The following is a 21,102-nucleotide window of genomic DNA, read 5'->3' on the forward strand; positions in this document are numbered from 1 at the left end:
ATTCACCCTGTCCCTCAACAACTAAGACTGTCCCTACTTCTGTCCCTAAAAAAAAACTGTCCCTATCTGTCCCTACCTGCCCCTACTCTACCTAACTTATCATAACTAACTCTCTATCTGTCCCTCAGTGCCTGTCCCTCCCTGTCCCTATCTGCCCCTAATTCTGTCCCTAACACCCAGTGAAACTTATGCTATCCCTACCCTCATTCACACGGAGCTAGCTCTCCCTTGAGTGCGTTTCTAAAAGGAGAGGCCCCTCCAAAGCCAAGAGGCCTTCCTCACACCCAACCTTTCGAACTCCAAAGAACGGACCTTCACCAGGTCACCCAAGATGTTTCCTACCACCTCATCCCTCGGAAGGGTTTTTTTCCGCGTCGAAACTAGGCACCGTGCATTCCAAGTGTAGAACCTAACCACTACACTGACTAGGAATAAAGTGCACGGGTCCCGGCCACCCAGGGATCTGAACGCTCCATAGGCCCACTCAGCGTAGGAGAGGGACGCCAGCCGCGGCCAACGTATGGAAGCACCCACCCTGTTGTAAACCTCTGCATTAAAGGGACAATGAAGCAGGAAGTGCTCCATGCTTTCCAGCACGTCGCCACACTCCTCACGGGGACAACCCCGATCATCGGATTTCCTTCACTTCAAGTTATCCTTTACATACAGCCTCCCGTGGAAGCAGCGCCAGGTCAAGTCCCAAAACTTCATGGGGATCCGCTTAGAATTTAAAAGCCCCAGCCCGACCTCCAGATCCCGGCCTGGGCAATCCTTAAGGGCCAGGGGCTTCTGGAAATGTGTCAACAGGACCCTCCTGTCAAGGCATTGCCTCGACATGGTCCTGATTTCCCACATTCCCAGACCCCACCGGCGGATCACCTTCAGAACCGGAGTAGCGTAAGCCGGGAGATGCCCATGAGGTGTGCGTAGGTCCTTCACCTGCCCTCCTGTCTCCCATTCCTGGAAGAAAGGCCAAAGCCAACCCTTGCAGGAGACTACCCACGGAGGAGCCCTCTCTAGCCAGAGGTTGGAGATGTTAGTCTTAAGAAAGGTGTTTACTAGAAACACCACCGGGTTGACCATACCCAACCCACCTAGTCTCCTCGTACGGTATGTAACCTCCCTCTTGATTAGGTTAAGCCTATTCCCCCATAACAATTGGAAGAACAGGCTATAGACCCGTGTCCAGAGAGGTTCCGGCAAGATGCACACACTGCCCAGGTATATTAATAAAGGTAGCAGAAAGCCTTTAGCCAGGGCAACCCTTTCCCTCAGGGTTAAAGACCAACCCTTCCATTGGTCCACCTTTTGGGCGGCGATCTTAAGTCTGCCCTCCCAATTTTGCTGGGGGTAATCCCCGGGGCCAAATTCGATGCCTAGAATTTTGGCGGTGGCCTGGGGCCCTGGAAGGGTGTCCGGGAGATCAAACCTGGGATCTCCCCCTCCCAGCCAGAGACTTTCACACTTATCCCGGTTGATCATGGACCCGGATGCCTCCGAGTAGCGCACTACCTCCGACATGACCCAATCCGCCTCCCTTCTCGAGGACACGAAAAGGGAAACATTATCGGCATACGCCACCACCCTCAGAGAGGACCCAGAGCCCGCCTGGTCCATCCCGACTCCCGCCAACGGTCCACGATCTACCCTCCTTAGGAAGGGATCGATCGCGAACACGTATAAAAGCGGGCTCAGCGGACAGCCCTGACGGACCCCAGAACCCACCTCAAAAGGGCGACCTGACCAACCGTTCACCAGCGGAAAAGTCTCAGCCCCTTGGTACAAGATCTCTAACCATTTTACAAACCTCCCAGGCAGACCATACCTCAAAAGGACGGACCAGAGGTACTCGTGGTTGACCCGGTCAAAGGCTTTTGCTTGATCTAATGACAGCAAGTACCCCCTCCAGTGACCTGCCCTACCCTGCTCCACTGCCTCTCGGACACCGAGCACAGCACTAAAAGTACTGCGGCCCGGAACAGAGCAATGCTGGGCCCCTGAAAGGAGCCGGGGTGCAAACTTCACCAGCCGATTAAACAGCACCTTGGCCAGAACCTTCCGGTCCGTATCGAGAAGCGCTATGGGACGCCAATTCTCGATACGGGACGGATCCTTACCCTTTGACAGAATAATGAGGGCTGACTTCCTCATTGAGTCGGGAAGAGTGCCCGAGGAGAGACACTCATTAAATACCCCTGTCAAGAGGGGGACCAAGGAGTCCCTAAAAGTCTTATAGAACTCGGATGTTAAGCCATCCGGACCTGGCGATTTCTTGGGCCGAAGCCCATCAATGGCCAGTCTCACTTCCTCTTCCCTGATTTCCTCTGCCAAAACACCAAGAGAGGGATCACCCCCTGGCTCAGGGACGGTTTCAGCCAGGAAAGCCGACATCCTGTCCCGATCCAGATCCTTCTTTTCCAAGAGGTGTGAGTAGAAGGATCTGACCACCTCCAGGATCCCTGATTTGGATCTGTTCAGGGACCCCGTACTGTCGATCAGTCCTGTCACCATCTTACAATTCACTGACATCTTACAGTTTCTGTAAGGGTCGGGTGAGCGGTACTTCCCGAAGTCCCTCTCAAAAACTAAAGATGTGTGTCTATCATACTGACACCTCTTGAGTAAAGATTTCACTCTGGAGATTTCCTCACGGTCACCTCCAGTCGAGACAAGCTGCTCGAGTTTCCTCCCCAGGGCCTGGTACAAGCGGTGCCTGTTCAGACTCCTGAGGCTCGAGAGCTGACGGAAGAACCCCGCCACCCGCTTTTTGAAGATTTCCCACCACTCTGACTTACTACTACAGAGATCCAACAGCGGTACCTGGCTCTGAAGAAAGTCCTCGAAGGATTGTCTCACCTCCGCTTCTTCCAGCAGGGACGAATTGAGCTTCCACAGCCCTCTTCCCATCCGATGAGTCTCTGCAACATTCAGAGAAAAGAAAATTAGACAGTGATCGGAGAACTCCACCTCAACGGCGGACACAGCAGAAAAGATGGCGTCCTCCTTCAAAAAAAACCTGTCTATTCTAGACCTACAGCTACCCCTATGGTAGGTGAAACCTCCGTGACCTGGGGTGTGCCGGATGTGGACATCCACCAGGCGAGCTTCGCTGGCTATGCTATTCAACGCGACGCTATCATAAGCCAGGCGATCTCCGGGACCCCCCCGGTCACGGGACCTCGTAATGGTGTTGAAGTCCCCACCGAAGACCACCTGCCAGCTCGTAAAAAGAAAGGGCTTGATCCTCAGGAAGAGACATTTGCGGTCCCACTTGGACTGCGGGCCGTAGATGTTAATGAGCCGGAGCTCTTGTCCCCTCATGAAGACATCTAGGATCAGGCACCTCCCCATTTCCAACTCAGTAACCCGTCGGCATTCAACAGCTGCAGTCTTAAAAAGGACTGCCACCCCGCTATACGGCTCGGCCGCAAGAGACCAGTATGAGGGCCCGCACCTCCACTCCATCCGTGCTTTATAGATGGCCCCCATGTCTGTTAGTCTGGTCTCTTGCAAGAATAAAATTTCTGCCTCAATCCGGGAGAAAAAATCAAAGGCCGTGAAGCGAGCCGCATCTGACTTTATGCTGGCAACATTAATAGATGCCAGCGTCAACGGGGCGAGTTCCGCCATCATGGGTGATCAAGTTGGATGGCCAACTTCTTACCACTGCTATCACCTCCACCTGGGGAGGGGTCGGACACCTTCCTTTTCAGGGAAGCTCCCGTTGTGTCCATCCCACCCCCCCCGGTGTCCTCGCCCCCGGGTTCCAGGTCTGTCCCCCCCCCAGGAGGAACACTGCCCCCTGAGGGACGGACCCCACCATCCCCCTAAGGACCCTCCGGTGGTACCCCCGGCCCAGCATCCTCGTCTTGCGGCCCATCATCCGAGCCTCCGAGGACGCTGAACCGGTTGGAGAGATCAATCAGAGGGGGGTCAGCGGGCCCTTCCTTGCGCACCCTGGTGGTCGGGGGCGGGTGAGATTTTGAAGGCTTGCCAGCCTTCTTCCCCCCCGATTTGTTACGATTGGCACGTTTACTTTTGCCACCCGCTGCTGTAGGCTGCTCCTGGACCTCCTCATCAACACTTTCATACTGTGAGGACCCGTCCGAGTCAGCCGCTTTATCCTCCCTCTCCATCCTCCTGATCTCCTCTCTCACCACACTCTCCCTCAGGACCTCAGAGGCTTTTGCCACGGGCCTGGAGGGAGGAGCAGGCATCGACCCGGTTGCCCGAGACTTCACCTGCCCCCCACCCCCATGGCGTTTTTCTTGCCTCCGCACATACGCGGGGCCCCTCACCTTGGCATTGCCCTTCCTCACCGGTCCCTCAGCCCCTTCCCCTCCGCCACCACCTGCCACAGCTGCAGGAGCGCCGCCAGAGGTTTCTCCCTCACGGACTCCTCCCGCCGGGCCTGCAGCGGCATTAGAAAAGGAGCGAGGGCAGCGGCTGAGAGGGTGACCTAGGTCACCACACAAGTGACACCGAATGTCTTTACACGAGGCGGCCAGATGACCTACCCCACCACACAAGGCACATTTCTGTACCTTGCAGCTAGCGCTGAAGTGAGTGGGGTCGCCGCACTTGTGGCAGACCTTCGGTTGCCCCTGGTAGAAGACCAGGATCCTGTCCCTTCCCAGGAACGCCGAGGAAGGGATGTGGGTGACCGTGCCGCCGGAAACCTTCAGTTTAACCATGAAGGTCCAGCCCCCCGACCAGATGCCGAATTCGTCCCTGTTCTTTTTGGGGACCTCGGTGACTTCCCCGTAACGGGAAAGCCACGTCATAATGTCCACGCCGGCAAGTGACTCGTTACAAGTGACCACGGTCACTCGCTTGACGGAATTTTGGCGAGACACCGCTTGCGCAACGAAGTCTCGCCATCCGGGCTCTTCCCGCACCAGCTCATAGTTAGACCAGAAGAGCTCAAGCCCCTCTGGCCGCACAAAGCTGACGTCGAAGAAGCGGGACGCCGAAGGATGTATCAGGGCAAAGATGTCATTCGCCCCGAAGCCCATCTTAAGGAGGAGCTCCACCACCTTGCTCCTAGGTGGACAAGCTTCACTGCCCCCCCACCTAAGACGGACCACATTCCTCCTTTGCGGCCCCTGCCCGGCTGTGGGGAGAGACCAAACAGTCCCTCCCTCCCTTTGGTTTTGGAAGGCAGCAAGGCCGTGTCTCTCTATCCAGAAAGACAAGTCCACTGTCCTCCCCTCTACCACTATCGACCTTTCTCCTTTTTTGAGGGCCTCCAGGAAACGGTGGTGCAAAGCGCCGTCCCTGGAGCCCGGAGGCGAGGAGACCCCCCCAGGACCACCCCGACCCCCAGCCGCGGCCCCCGCATAACTATGTTGGGGTCTTGCGGCCAGGGGGGCAGACGGGCCAGCCCTCCCACCACTACCACCACTTGTGCCAGCACCCTCATTCGTCCTCCCACTCACTCTCCCATTCACTCTTATTATTTGCATTCACTCCAGCACACTCACCCACATTCACAGTAGCACTCACTCCCTCATCCATGTCACTCATATCACCATTCACTTCAGCAAACATCTCCTCAAATATATCCACTCCGCTTTCGTACTCACTCTCACTCGCACAATTGGTGAACATAGCAACATTATTTACATTTTTTACATTTTTAACATTTCCCAAACCAGTGTAGTTCCTCTCTTTGCCTGCTGGGGGCCCTGAGCTCTCTTGCTGGGAGCTACTCCAGCTCCTGTCCAGGAGCGCCGCTGCCCCTTTAAATGCCTCAGTGCTGATGACATCATGCACTCTGCCCTGGCTGGGCCTAGGAGCAACAGCAGCTCCTGGTTTCAGCTCCATTTTTTTTTCTTTTGCTGAGTTTTGTTTACTCTGGGCAGGGACGGCCACTGGCACCGCTCCCTGCTCTGCACTTTTCTTCACCCCCGCCGCCGGCTTGCCAGGGAGCGCCAGAGTCCCCGCACCCTCAGATGAAGGTAGGTGGGCCGGGGACCCCGACAACTCCCCGCCAGCTTTTGGGGGCAGCACAGCATTACTTGGAAGGGTGGGTGGGTGGGACAGAGGGCAGCGGGACAGAGGGCAGCGGGCCCGCAGCGGCCACGCCCCCCCCGCTGGTCGCAGCCACCCCAGGCAGAGCCCCCCCGGGTGACACGAGCACAGCGGGCGGAGTCGCGACCGCTGAGGCCACGCCCCCCCGCCAGTCACAGCCACCACGGGCAGAGCAGCGACCCCTTGCGAGGCCATGCCCCCCCCGGGCGACGCAGACGCAGCGGGTGGGACGACGGCCGAGGAGGACATGCCCCCCCCGCACGCCACAGCCTTTGCAGGCCGGGCAACACTCGGTGAGGCCACGCCCCCCTCACGGACCACCGCTGCCACCCCATGCCCACCACTTGAGACAGGCAAGGCCGGCCACTCCCCCTCGTCGCCCAGCGGCGGCGGAGCCCCCTGCACGGACCCCTTTTTGGGTCGACGTGCCGGAGACCCCGCTCTCACCACAGGCGCCGACATGGGAGCGACCAGCACTTTGCACCGCCTCAGCTGCTGCTTGATGTTCTGTTCGCCCTTCCTAGGCTTCTGGACCCCCACTAGCGATCCAGACTTAGCGGATCCGTACGTGGGGGGTCCAGAAGCCCCAGCACTCGCCGCCGGAGGTGCGGCCCTGGCTGTACCAACTTTACCTGGTGCCAGGCCAGCCTCCCCTGCCACCGAGGGCTGAGCCTGCACACCACCACCAACACCACAACCAGCACCGACCTCCATGTCGCTGCCCTGGTCTGAACTGTCACCAGATGCGACAGTCAGGTCACAACAGTCATCTCTCTCCCCGCTCCCTCGCTGCGGACCCACCACAGGGCCCGAGCCGGGGTGGGTAGCGGGTTCCACACAGCGGGACAGAGGGGCCCCGGGAAGAGGAGCAAATACCAGTTGTTCCTCCACGCCTTCAGAGGCCTTACGCCTGCGCCTCCTGTTTCTCCTCTTCCCGGTTGCCTCATCCTCCGGGCAGACTTCATACCCAAACAACAGCGTGCCAAACCGTGCTGGGGATTCAGTCTGCCGTACTTGTTTAAGGATGAGGCAGCCCCCCTCAGAACTACTCCCGCTCCCTCCATCTTCCCCCTCGCTCCCGCTTTCCTCCGCGTTACTGGAGTCCAGCGGGAGGGCCACCTGCTCGGGGGCTATCCCGCTGCATGTTACCTGACTCACGCTGGTGTCCGCCAGGTCTTCAGGTGGAGGTGGCCCGGATGTGGTGTGGGCGCCATCTTGCTCTTCCTCCTCCTCGCTTTCCTCCACCTGGATGGGGACTCCTGACCCCCCAGGAGACCCACCGGCCATGGCCCTGAACCGGTCCTCGTTTTGAAGCTTTTCCTGGAAGGGGCCGCTGCCGGCCATGATGGTACTTCGCCGGTCCTCCAGGGCCCGAATCTCCCCTTTCAGCCGCTTGACCGTGGCGGTGACCTCCGCTCTCTTTGAGGCAGGGAGCCTGTTTTTACTGATGACCCGGGCTCCCTCCAACTCCCCCCCGGAGTCTCCTGAGCTGCTTGCCGGCCTCCTCGTACTCGGAGAGGTGGGCATGAATGCGGGAGGCGTAGGTGGTAGCTGGCTCTCCCGCAACCTTGGAGCCCCAGATGTTAAGGGGGGGCCCTGCCTCACCTCTGCCGGCTGCTGCACCTCCGGGGGAAGGGCCCGCCACAGCCTTCACTTCGGGGGTCCCAGACCCTGGAGCCTTGCGGCCCCCTGGGGTCCGCTTTTTCCCCATCCCTGGGACTAGCTGGCTGTGCCTTGGGCCTCCTGGTGGTGGATGAGGCCCCCCAGCCCCAGCTGGCTTGCCGGAGGGTGGGAGCCAGGGGCACAGCCCCGGCGCTCAGTCCCAGGGAGAGTCCTCTTTCCTGGGAAGGGGGCAGATGGAAAGTCCTTGCAGGAAAAAAAAAACCTCCCTTCCCAGGAGCTTAGCAAAACCCCAGCCTTCAGACGGTCAGCTGCGACGCTCCTCCTCTTCCTGGGCGTGTACAGGGCTGCACTCAGTATCCTGCTGGTGCAGTCACTGTGTACATACATTACATTACTGATCCTGAGTTACATCCTGTATCTCTTTTATTATAAAAATATCAAAAACACAATACATAAGACAGACAAAAACAACATTCCAGAAATCAAAAACTAAAATAAACCACACCGACATACAAAAAAAAAACTTGTGCAAATATGCTAGTTTACGACAGTCCATCTCTGAAGAACATAGTGCAGTGTCTCCAGGCTTTGCAGCCTGAGGGACCCCCAGCAGGAACCTCCAAAAAAAAAAAACAAAGAAAACAAACAAAAATCCATTCCTTCACATTCAACCCCATTCACACCTTCACTCATGCTCCCATTCATTCCTATATACTGGATTTAAAACAGGAAAGCAAACACTTTTTCTGGCCCACTGCCTTAAACAGAAAAAACAGCCATCTTGGCAGACCCTCAACTACTTCCCCTCAACACAGCAAGAAACCACCCCCCTTTTTCCCTTTTTTTTTTTATATATATATTTTTTTTTTTTTTTTTTCCCACCACCCACACCACAGGTCCACAAGTTCGTAGCCTTTTCCACACCTAGGTCCATGAAAGTTTATGGCCTCAGAAAAAAAAACAGCACCTCAGGGTCCAGGAAAGTTTATGGCCCGTATCTACATTTCCTTATATATTTCCCATGGTCCTTGGTGTAGTTCCCAGGCCATCTCCTTCTGATCTTCGGCCCTTGATTTCTCAGGGTCCATTCCAGGGTCCAAACTTCCCCCCTCCCTCCCGCAAGAAACCCCCACCCAACCTGACTGTACCCCTTCCCCCTTTCCTAACTATAATATATACATTTTTTTTTTTAAAAGCACCATCCTAGCGACATACATACAATACTGCATACATGTACAGATACACAAAAAGCACATACTACACTTGTTATACACCTAAGATACGACCTGCTATAACCATTGATAATATTACCCAAACAATAAGTATTAACCACATTTCCAAAAACCTTGCCACAGGCCCAAGTTTGGTGCCTGCAAGCCCAATATCCATTAAATTTCATGCTTCCAAAACAAAAAGCTAAAGTGACATGCACCAGCCCAACACCAGGAAAGGAGTTCTGGAGGCCCCATCCCTCACTAACACATTCACCCTGTCCCTCAACAACTAAGACTGTCCCTACTTCTGTCCCTAAAAAAAAACTGTCCCTATCTGTCCCTACCTGCCCCTACTCTACCTAACTTATCATAACTAACTCTCTATCTGTCCCTCAGTGCCTGTCCCTCCCTGTCCCTATCTGCCCCTAATTCTGTCCCTAACACCCAGTGAAACTTATGCTATCCCTACCCTCATTCACACGGAGCTAGCTCTCCCTTGAGTGCGTTTCTAAAAGGAGAGGCCCCTCCAAAGCCAAGAGGCCTTCCTCACACCCAACCTTTCGAACTCCAAAGAACGGACCTTCACCAGGTCACCCAAGATGTTTCCTACCACCTCATCCCTCGGAAGGGTTTTTTTCCGCGTCGAAACTAGGCACCGTGCATTCCAAGTGTAGAACCTAACCACTACACTGACTAGGAATAAAGTGCACGGGTCCCGGCCACCCAGGGATCTGAACGCTCCATAGGCCCACTCAGCGTAGGAGAGGGACGCCAGCCGCGGCCAACGTATGGAAGCACCCACCCTGTTGTAAACCTCTGCATTAAAGGGACAATGAAGCAGGAAGTGCTCCATGCTTTCCAGCACGTCGCCACACTCCTCACGGGGACAACCCTGATCATCGGATTTCCTGCACTTCAAGTTATCCTTTACATACAGCCTCCCGTGGAAGCAGCGCCAGGTCAAGTCCCAAAACTTCATGGGGATCCGCTTAGAATTTAAAAGCCCCAGCCTGACCTCCAGATCCCGGCCTGGGCAATCCTTAAGGGCCAGGGGCTTCTGGAAATGTGTCAACAGGACCCTCCTGTCAAGGCATTGCCTCGACATGGTCCTGATTTCCCACATTCCCAGACCCCACCGGCGGATCACCTTCAGAACCGGGGTAGCGTAAGCCGGGAGATGCCCATGAGGTGTGCGTAGGTCCTTCACCTGCCCTCCTGTCTCCCATTCCTGGAAGAAAGGCCAAAGCCAACCCTTGCAGGAGACTACCCACGGAGGAGCCCTCTCTAGCCAGAGGTTGGAGATGTTAGTCTTAAGAAAGGTGTTTACTAGAAACACCACCGGGTTGACCATACCCAACCCACCTAGTCTCCTCGTACGGTATGTAACCTCCCTCTTGATTAGGTTAAGCCTATTCCCCCATAACAATTGGAAGAACAGGCTATAGACCCGTGTCCAGAGAGGTTCCGGCAAGATGCACACACTGCCCAGGTATATTAATAAAGGTAGCAGAAAGCCTTTAGCCAGGGCAACCCTTTCCCTCAGGGTTAAAGACCAACCCTTCCATTGGTCCACCTTTTGGGCGGCGATCTTAAGTCTGCCCTCCCAATTTTGCTGGGGGTAATCCCCGGGGCCAAATTCGATGCCTAGAATTTTGGCGGTGGCCTGGGGCCCTGGAAGGGTGTCCGGGAGATCAAACCTGGGATCTCCCCCTCCCAGCCAGAGACTTTCACACTTATCCCGGTTGATCATGGACCCGGATGCCTCCGAGTAGCGCACTACCTCCGACATGACCCAATCCGCCTCCCTTCTCGAGGACACGAAAAGGGAAACATCATCGGCATACGCCACCACCCTCAGAGAGGATCCAGAGCCCGCCTGGTCCATCCCGACTCCCGCCAACGGTCCACGATCTACCCTCCTTAGGAAGGGATCGATCGCGAACACGTATAAAAGCGGGCTCAGCGGACAGCCCTGACGGACCCCAGAACCCACCTCAAAAGGGCGACCTGACCAACCGTTCACCAGCGGAAAAGTCTCAGCCCCTTGGTACAAGATCTCTAACCATTTTACAAACCTCCCAGGCAGACCATACCTCAAAAGGACGGACCAGAGGTACTCGTGGTTGACCCGGTCAAAGGCTTTCGCTTGATCTAATGACAGCAAGTACCCCTTCCAGTGACCTGCCCTACCCTGCTCCACTGCCTCTCGGACACCGAGCACAGCACTAAAAGTACTGCGGCCCGGAACAGAGCAATGCTGGGCCCCTGAAAGGAGCCGGGGTGCAAACTTCACCAGCCGATTAAACAGCACCTTGGCCAGAACCTTCCGGTCCGTATCGAGAAGCGCTATGGGACGCCAATTCTCGATACGGGACGGATCCTTACCCTTTGACAGAATAATGAGGGCTGACTTCCTCATTGAGTCGGGAAGAGTGCCCGAGGAGAGACACTCATTAAATACCCCTGTCAAGAGGGGGACCAAGGAGTCCCTAAAAGTCTTATAGAACTCGGATGTTAAGCCATCCGGACCTGGCGATTTCTTGGGCCGAAGCCCATCAATGGCCAGTCTCACTTCCTCTTCCCTGATTTCCTCTGCCAAAACACCAAGAGAGGGATCACCCCCTGGCTCAGGGACGGTTTCAGCCAGGAAAGCCGACATCCTGTCCCGATCCAGATCCTTCTTTTCCAAGAGGTGTGAGTAGAAGGATCTGACCACCTCCAGGATCCCTGATTTGGATCTGTTCAGGGACCCCGTACTGTCGATCAGTCCTGTCACCATCTTACAATTCACTGACATCTTACAGTTTCTGTAAGGGTCGGGTGAGCGGTACTTCCCGAAGTCCCTCTCAAAAACTAAAGATGTGTGTCTATCATACTGACACCTCTTGAGCAAAGATTTCACTCTGGAGATTTCCTCACGGTCACCTCCAGTCGAGACAAGCTGCTCGAGTTTCCTCCCCAGGGCCTGGTACAAGCGGTGCCTGTTCAGACTCCTGAGGCTCGAGAGCTGACGGAAGAACCCCGCCACCCGCTTTTTGAAGATCTCCCACCACTCTGACTTACTACTACAGAGATCCAACAGCGGTACCTGGCTCTGAAGAAAGTCCTCGAAGGATTGTCTCACCTCCGCTTCTTCCAGCAGGGACGAATTGAGCTTCCACAGCCCTCTTCCCATCCGATGAGTCTCTGCAACATTCAGAGAAAAGAAAATTAGACAGTGATCGGAGAACTCCACCTCAACGGCGGACACAGCAGAAAAGATGGCGTCCTCCTTCAAAAAAAACCTGTCTATTCTAGACCTACAGCTACCCCTATGGTAGGTGAAACCTCCGTGACCTGGGGTGTGCCGGATGTGGACATCCACCAGGCGAGCTTCGCTGGCTATGCTATTCAACGCGACGCTATCATAAGCCAGGCGATCTCCGGGACCCCCCCCCGGTCACGGGACCTCGTAATGGTGTTGAAGTCCCCACCGAAGACCACCTGCCGGCTCGTAAAAAGAAAGGGCTTGATCCTCAGGAAGAGACATTTGCGGTCCCACTTGGACTGCGGGCCGTAGATGTTGATGAGCCGGAGCTCTTGTCCCCTCATGAAGACATCTAGGATCAGGCACCTCCCCATTTCCAACTCAGTAACCCGTCGGCATTCAACAGCTGCAGTCTTAAAAAGGACTGCCACCCCGCTATACGGCTCGGCCGCAAGAGACCAGTATGAGGGCCCGCACCTCCACTCCCTCCGTGCTTTATAGATGGCCCCCATGTCTGTTAGTCTGGACTCTTGCAAGAATAAAATTTCTGCCTCAATCCGGGAGAAAAAAATCAAAGGCCGTGAAGCGAGCCGCATCTGACTTTATGCTGGCAACATTAATAGATGCCAGCGTCAACGGGGCGAGTTCCGCCATCATGGGTGATCAAGTTGGATGGCCAACTTCTTACCACTGCTATCACCTCCACCTGGGGAGGGGTCGGACACCTTCCTTTTCAGGGAAGCTCCCGTTGTGTCCATCCCACCCCCCCCAGTGTCCTCGCCCCCGGGTTCCAGGTCTGTCCCCCCCCCCAGGAGGAACACTGCCCCCTGAGGGACGGACCCCACCATCCCCCTAAGGACCCTCCGGTGGTACCCCCGGCCCAGCATCCTCGTCTTGCGGCCCATCATCCGAGCCTCCGAGGACGCTGAACCGGTTGGAGAGATCAATCAGAGGGGGGTCAGCGGGCCCTTCCGTGCGCACCCTGGTGGTCGGGGGCGGGGGAGATTTTGAAGGCTTGCCAGCCTTCTTCCCCCCCGATTTGTTACGATTGGCACGTTTACTTTTGCCACCCGCTGCTGTAGGCTGCTCCTGGACCTCCTCATCAACACTTTCATACTGTGAGGACCCGTCCGAGTCAGCCGCTTTATCCTCCCTCTCCATCCTCCTGATCTCCTCTCTCACCACACTCTCCCTCAGGACCTCAGAGGCTTTTGCCACGGGCCTGGAGGGAGGAGCAGGCATCGACCCGGTTGCCCGAGACTTCACCTGCCCCCCACCCCCATGGCGTTTTTCTTGCCTCCGCACATACGCGGGGCCCCTCACCTTGGCATTGCCCTTCCTCACCGGTCCCTCAGCCCCTTCCCCTCCGCCACCACCTGCCACAGCTGCAGGAGCGCCGCCAGAGGTTTCTCCCTCACGGACTCCTCCCGCCGGGCCTGCAGCGGCATTAGAAAAGGAGCGAGGGCAGCGGCTGAGAGGGTGACCTAGGTCACCACACAAGTGACACCGAATGTCTTTACACGAGGCGGCCAGATGACCTACCCCACCACACAAGGCACATTTCTGTACCTTGCAGCTAGCGCTGAAGTGAGTGGGGTCGCCGCACTTGTGGCAGACCTTCGGTTGCCCCTGGTAGAAGACCAGGATCCTGTCCCTTCCCAGGAACGCCGAGGAAGGGATGTGGGTGACCGTGCCGCCGGAAACCTTCAGTTTAACCATGAAGGTCCAGCCCCCCGACCAGATGCCGATTTCGTCCCTGTTCTTTTTGGGGACCTCGGTGACTTCCCCGTAACGGGAAAGCCACGTCATAATGTCCACGCCGGCAAGTGACTCGTTACAAGTGACCACGGTCACTCGCTTGACGGAATTTTGGCGAGACACCGCTTGCGCAACGAAGTCTCGCCATCCGGGCTCTTCCCGCACCAGCTCATAGTTAGACCAGAAGAGCTCAAGCCCCTCTGGCCGCACAAAGCTGACGTCGAAGAAGCGGGACGCCGAAGGATGTATCAGGGCAAAGATGTCATTCGCCCCGAAGCCCATCTTAAGGAGGAGCTCCACCACCTTGCTCCTAGGTGGACAAGCTTCACTGCCCCCCCACCTAAGACAGACCACATTCCTCCTTTGCGGCCCCTGCCCGGCTGTGGGGAGAGACCAAACAGTCCCTCCCTCCCTTTGGTTTTGGAAGGCAGCAAGGCCGTGTCTCTCTATCCAGAAAGACAAGTCCACTGTCCTCCCCTCTACCACTATCGACCTTTCTCCTTTTTTGAGGGCCTCCAGGAAACGGTGGTGCAAAGCGCCGTCCCTGGAGCCCGGAGGCGAGGAGACCCCCCCCAGGACCACCCCGACCCCCAGCCGCGGCCCCCGCATAACTATGTTGGGGTCTTGCGGCCAGGGGGGCAGACGGGCCAGCCCTCCCACCACTACCACCACTTGTGCCAGCACCCTCATTCATCCTCCCACTCACTCTCCCATTCACTCTTTTATTATTTGCATTCACTCCAGCACACTCACCCACATTCACAGTAGCACTCACTCCCTCATCCATGTCACTCATATCACCATTCACTTCAGCAAACATCTCCTCAAATATGTCCACTCCGCTTTCGTACTCACTCTCACTCGCACAATTGGTGAACATAGCAACATTATTTACATTTTTTACATTTTTCACATTTCCCAAACCAGTGTAGTTCCTCTCTTTGCCTGCTGGGGGCCCTGAGCTCTCTTGCTGGGAGCTACTCCAGCTCCTGTCCAGGAGCGCCGCTGCCCCTTTAAATGCCTCAGTGCTGATGACATCATGCACTCTGCCCTGGCTGGGCCTAGGAGCAACAGCAGCTCCTGGTTTCAGCTCCATTTTTTTTTCTTTTGCTGAGTTTTGTTTACTCTGGGCAGGGACGGCCACTGGCACCGCTCCCTGCTCTGCACTTTTCTTCACCCCCGCCGCCGGCTTGCCAGGGAGCGCCAGAGTCCCCGCACCCTCAGATGAAGGTAGGTGGGCCGGGGACCCCGACAACTCCCTGCCAGCTTTTGGGGGCAGCACAGCATTACTTGGAAGGGTGGGTGGGACAGAGGGCAGCGGGCCCGCAGCGGCCACGCCCCCCCCACCGGTCGCAGCCACCCCAGGCAGAGCCGCGGCCCCCTGCGAGGCCACGGCCCCCCTGGGTGACGCGAGCACAGCGGGCGGAGTCGCGACCGCTGAGGCCACGCCCCCCCTGCCAGTCACAGCCACCACGGGCAGAGCAGTGACCCCTTGCGAGGCCATGCCCCCCCCGGGCGACGCAGACGCAGCGGGTGGGACGACGGCCGAGGAGGACATGCCCCCCCGCACGCCACAGCCTTTGCAGGCCGGGCAACACTCGGGTAGGCCACGCCCCCCTCACGGACCACCGCTGCCACCCCATGCCCACCACTTGAGACAGGCAAGGCCGGCCACTCCCCCTCGTCGCCCAGCGGCGGCGGAGCCCCCTGCACGGACCCCTTTTTGGGTCGACGTGCCAGAGACCCCGCTCTCACCACAGGCGCCGACATGGGAGCGACCAGCACTTTGCACCGCCTCAGCTGCTGCTTGATGTTCTGTTCGCCCTTCCTAGGCTTCTGGACCCCCACTAGCGATCCAGACTTAGCGGAGCCGTACGTGGGGGGTCCAGAAGCCCCAGCACTCGCCGCCGGAGGTGCGGCCCTGGCTGTACCAACTTTACCTGGTGCCAGGCCAGCCTCCCCTGCCACCGAGGGCTGAGCCTGGACACCACCACCAACACCACAACCAGCACCGACCTCCATGTCGCTGCCCTGGTCTGAACTGTCACCAGATGCGACAGTCAGGTCACAACAGTCATCTCTCTCCCCGCTCCCTCGCTGCGGACCCACCACAGGGCCCGAGCCGGGGTGGGTAGCGGGTTCCACACAGCGGGACAGAGGGGCCCCGGGAAGAGGAGCAAAAACCAGTTGTTCCTCCACGCCTTCAGAGGCCTTACGCCTGCGCCTCCTGTTTCTCCTCTTCCCGGTTGCCTCATCCTCCGGGCAGACTTCATACCCAAACAACAGCGTGCCAAACCGTGCTGGGGATTCAGTCTGCCGTACTTGTTTAAGGATGAGGCAGCCCCCCTCAGAACTACTCCCGCTCCCTCCATCCTCCCCCTCGCTCCCGCTTTCCTCCGCGTTACTGGAGTCCAGCGGGAGGGCCACCTGCTCGGGGGCTATCCCGCTGCATGTTACCTGGCTCACGCTGGTGTCCGCCAGGTCTTCAGGTGGAGGTGGCCCGGATGTGGTGTGGGCGCCATCTTGCTCTTCCTCCTCCTCGCTTTCCTCCACCTGGATGGGGACTCCTGACCCCCCAGGAGACCCACCGGCCATGGCCCTGAACCGGTCCTCGTTTTGAAGCTTTTCCTGGAAGGGGCCGCTGCCGGCCATGATGGTACTTCGCCGGTCCTCCAGGGCCCGAATCTCCCCTTTCAGCCGCTTGACCGTGGCGGTGACCTCCGCTCTCTTTGAGGCAGGGAGCCTGTTTTTACTGATGACCCGGGCTCCCTCCAACTCCCCCCGGAGTCTCCTGAGCTGCTTGCCGGCCTCCTCGTACTCGGAGAGGTGGGCATGAATGCGGGAGGCGTAGGTGGTAGCTGGCTCTCCCGCAACCTTGGAGCCCCAGATGTTAAGGGGGGGCCCTGCCTCACCTCTGCCGGCTGCTGCACCTCCGGGGGAAGGGCCCGCCACAGCCTTCACTTCGGGGGTCCCGGACCCTGGAGCCTTGCGGCCCCCTGGGGTCCGCTTTTTCCCCATCCCTGGGACTGGCTGACTGTGCCTTGGGCCTCCTGGTGGTGGATGAGGCCCCCCACCCCCAGCTGGCTTGCCGGAGGGTGGGAGCCAGGGGCACAGCCCCGGCGCTCAGTCCCAGGTAGAGTCCTCTTTCCTGGGAAGGGGGCAGATGGAAAGTCCTTGCAGGAAAAAAAACCTCCCTTCCCAGGAGCTTAGCAAAACCCCAGCCTGCAGAGCTCAGCCCAGACGCTCCTCCTCTTCCTGGGCGTGTCCAGAGCTGCACTCACTATTCTGCTGGTCCAGTCACTGGGTACATACATTACATTACTGATCCTGAGTTACATCCTGTATTATACTCCAGAGCTGCACTCACTATTCTGCTGGTGCAGTCACTGTGTACATACATTACATTACTGATCCTGAGCTACGTCCTGTATTATCCTCCAGAGCTGCACTCACTATTCTGTTGGTGGAGTCAATTGTCTGTAGCCTGGGAAAGCTGGGTGATAATATAACATGCTTCATAATTGTGTATTAACTCTTTCCTGTGTTCTTCCTCTATTTCAGACCCACCCACTGTCACTCTGTCCATCCACCCCCAAACAGTCCAAGAGGGGGAACGGGTCCGATTTACCTGCATGGCCACCGCTAACCCGGCCATTAAAGGTTACAGGTTAGTATCGCCTGTTCACACGGATCTTGCTGTCACCGCTGTGTAATATTCGAAGGGTAAATAATAATCTACTTTTGGTGCAATTACTTGGCAGCTGTTCAGCATCTTTTCTCAGTCACTAGCCGAGGTTCATTTACTAATGGCTGGGTTGTGTTTTTTCTGCAGCAGGGACATAATGGCTGATGCTGAGCTATGCCAACTGGCGTCACTGCCAGCGCCGCCGCCGCCATATTGAATGGACTGCAGCCGGATCATTTGATTAATTAGAAAACTGGGAAGGCGGCAGATCTACCGGCCTCTGTCAGCAGATCCTGCTTCACAAATACGTTATCTTGTCATAACTCAATATGGCGCTAGTGTCGCATAATGGCGCCCCCAAAATGTAATGTCACTCTCCTTTATTTGGCCATTTTTGTGAAAGCTCTGACAACCAATGTGACAGCTCCGACCATCAGTTGTCAACCCCTGGAGGATATCAGTGATTGGGATTGGTGGGAGGTCTCGTGTGCAGTGTGAATGAAGCACATGCAGATGCTTTCACTGTCTTTGGGAGTGGTGGTTACGCATGTGCACTATGATTCCATTCACTCTCTATAGGAGAGGTGGTCACACACGCTCACTCTCGCCCCAGTCACCGTCTATAGGAGAGATGGTCACACACGATCACTACCACCCCAGTCACCGTCTATAGGAGAGGTGGTCACACACACTCACTGCCGCCCCAGTCACCGTCTATAGGAGAGATGGTCACACACGATCACTACCGCTCCAGACACCGTCTATAGGAGAGGTGGTCACACACACACAGTACTGCTCCAGTCACCGTCTATAGGAGAGGTGGTCACACACACTCACTACCGCTCCAGTCACCGTCTATAGGAGAGGTGGTCACACACACTCACTACCGCTCCAGTCACCGTCTATAGGAGAGGTGGTCACACATACTCACTACCGCCCCAGTCACCGTCTATAGGAGAGGTGGTCACACACACACAGTACTGCTCCAGTCACCATCTATAGGAGAGGTGGTCACACACACTCACTACCGCCCCAGTCACCGTCTATAGGAGAGGTGGTCACACTAACTTACTACCGCTCCAGTCACCGTCTATAGGAGAGGTGGTCACACACACACAGTACTGCTCCAGTCACCGTCTATAGGAGAGGTGGTCACACACACCCAGTACTACTCCAGTCACCGTCTATAGGAGAGGTGGTCACACACGATCACTACCGCCCCGTCACCGTCTATAGGAGAGGTGGTCACACACACACAGTACTGCTCCAGTCACCGTCTATAGGAGAGGTGGTCACACACACCCAGTACTGCTCCAGTCACCGTCTATAGGAGAGGTGGTCACGCACGATCACCACCGCTCCAGTCACCGTCTATAGGAGAGGTGGTCACACTAACTCACTACCGCTCCAGTCACCGTCTACAGGAGAGGTGGTCACATACACCTAATACCGCTCTAGTAACCGTCTATAGGAGAGGTGGTCACACACACTCACTACCGCTCCAGTCACCGTCTATAGGAGAGGTGGTCACACACACTCACTACCGCTCCAGTCACCGTCTATAGGAGAGGTGGTCACACACACTCACTACCGCTCCAGTCACCATCTATAGGAGAGGTGGTCACACACACTTACTACCGCTCCAGTCACCGTCTATAGGAGAGGTGGTCACACACACCTAGTACTGCTCCAGTCACCGTCTATAGGAGAGGTGGTCACACACGATCACCACCACTCCAGTCACCGTCTATAGGAGAGGTGGTCACACACACTCACTACCACTCCAGACACCGTCTATAGGAGAGGTGGTCACACACACTCACTGCCGCCCCAGTCACCATCTATAGGAAAGGTGGTCACACACATTCACTACTGCTCCAGTCACCGTCTATAGGAGAGGTGGTCACACACACTCACTACCACTATAGTCACCGTCTACAGGAGAGGTGGTCACACACACTCACTGCCGCCCCAGTCACCATCTATAGGAGAGGTGGTCACACACACTCACTGCCGCCCCAGTCACCGTCTATAGGAGAGGTGGTCACACACACTTACTACCGCTCCAGTCACCGTCTATAGGAGAGGTGGTCACACACACTCACTACCGCTCCAGTCACCGTCTATAGGAGAGGTGGTCACACACGATCACCACCGCTCCAGTCACCGTCTATAGGAGAGGTGGTCACACACACTCACTGCCGCCCCAGTCACCATCTATAGGAAAGGTGGTCACACATACTCACTACTGCTCCAGTCACCGTCTATAGGAGAGGTGGTCACACACACTCACTGCCGCCCCAGTCACCGTCTATAGGAGAGGTGGTCACACACACTCACTGCCGCCCCAGTCACCGTCTATAGGAGAGGTGGTCACACACTCTCACTGCCGCCCCAGTCACCGTCTATAGGAGAGGTGGTCACACACACTTACTACCGCTCCAGTCACCGTCTATAGGAGAGGTGGTCACACACACTCACTGCCGCCCCAGTCACCGTCTATAGAAGAGGTGGTCACACACACTCACTGCCGCCCCAGTCACCGTCTATAGGAGAGGTGGTCACACACACTCACTACCGCTCCAGTCACCGTCTATAGAAGAGGTGGTCACACACACTCACTGCCGCTCCAGTCACCGTCTACAGGAGAGGTGGTCACACACACTCACTGCCGCCCCAGTCACCATCTATTGGAAAGGTGGTCACACATACTCACTACTGCTCCAGTCACCGTCTATAGGAGAGGTGGTCACACACACTCACTACCACTATAGTCACCGTCTATAGGAGAGGTGGTCACACACACTCACTGCCGCCCCAGTCACCGTCTATAGGAGAGGTGGTCACACACACTCACTGCCGCCCCAGTCACCGTCTATAGGAGAGGTGGTCACACACACTTACTACCGCTCCAGTCACCGTCTATTGGAGAGGTGGTCACACACACTCACTGCCGCCCCAGTCACCGTCTATAGGAGAGGTGGTCACACACACTCACTGCCGCCCCAGTCACCGTCTATAGGAGAGGTGGTCACACACACTCACTGCCGCCCCAGTCACCGTCTATAGGAGAGGTGGTCACACACACTCACTACTGCTCCTGTCACCGTCTATAGGAGAGGTGGTCACACACACTCACTACCGCTATAGTCACCATCTATAGGAGAGGTGGTCACACACACTCACTGCCGCCCCAGTCACCGTCTATAGGAGAGGTGGTCACACACACTCACTGCCACCCCAGTCACCGTCTATAGGAGAGGTGGTCACACACACTTACTACCGCTCCAGTCACCGTCTATTGGAGAGGTGGTCACACACACTCACTGCCGCCCCAGTCACCGTCTATAGGAGAGGTGGTCACACACACTCACTGCCGCCCCAGTCACCGTCTATAGGAGAGGTGGTCACACACACTCACTGCCGCCCCAGTCACCGTCTATAGGAGAGGTGGTCACACACACTCACTACTGCTCCTGTCACCGTCTATAGGAGAGGTGGTCACACACACTCACTACCGCTATAGTCACCATCTATAGGAG

At 56.7% G+C, this 21,102-nt stretch overlaps 1 protein-coding gene across 1 annotated transcript in view; it reads left to right on the plus strand.

Moving 5' to 3' along the window:
• Nucleotides 1-21,102, plus strand: part of KIRREL1 (kirre like nephrin family adhesion molecule 1) — a 349,133-nt gene that overhangs the window by 300,419 nt on the left and 27,612 nt on the right. The window contains exon 6 of the mRNA XM_073567114.1: nucleotides 17,437-17,542. Coding sequence (XP_073423215.1) covers nucleotides 17,437-17,542 — 106 coding nt within the window. The remainder of the gene's footprint in view (nucleotides 1-17,436; nucleotides 17,543-21,102) is intronic.

Source organism: Dendrobates tinctorius, unplaced genomic scaffold (assembly GCF_039654945.1).
Source record: "Dendrobates tinctorius isolate UK_male_01 unplaced genomic scaffold, ASM3965494v1 ptg000019l, whole genome shotgun sequence".
Lineage (NCBI taxonomy): Eukaryota > Metazoa > Chordata > Amphibia > Anura > Dendrobatidae > Dendrobates > Dendrobates tinctorius.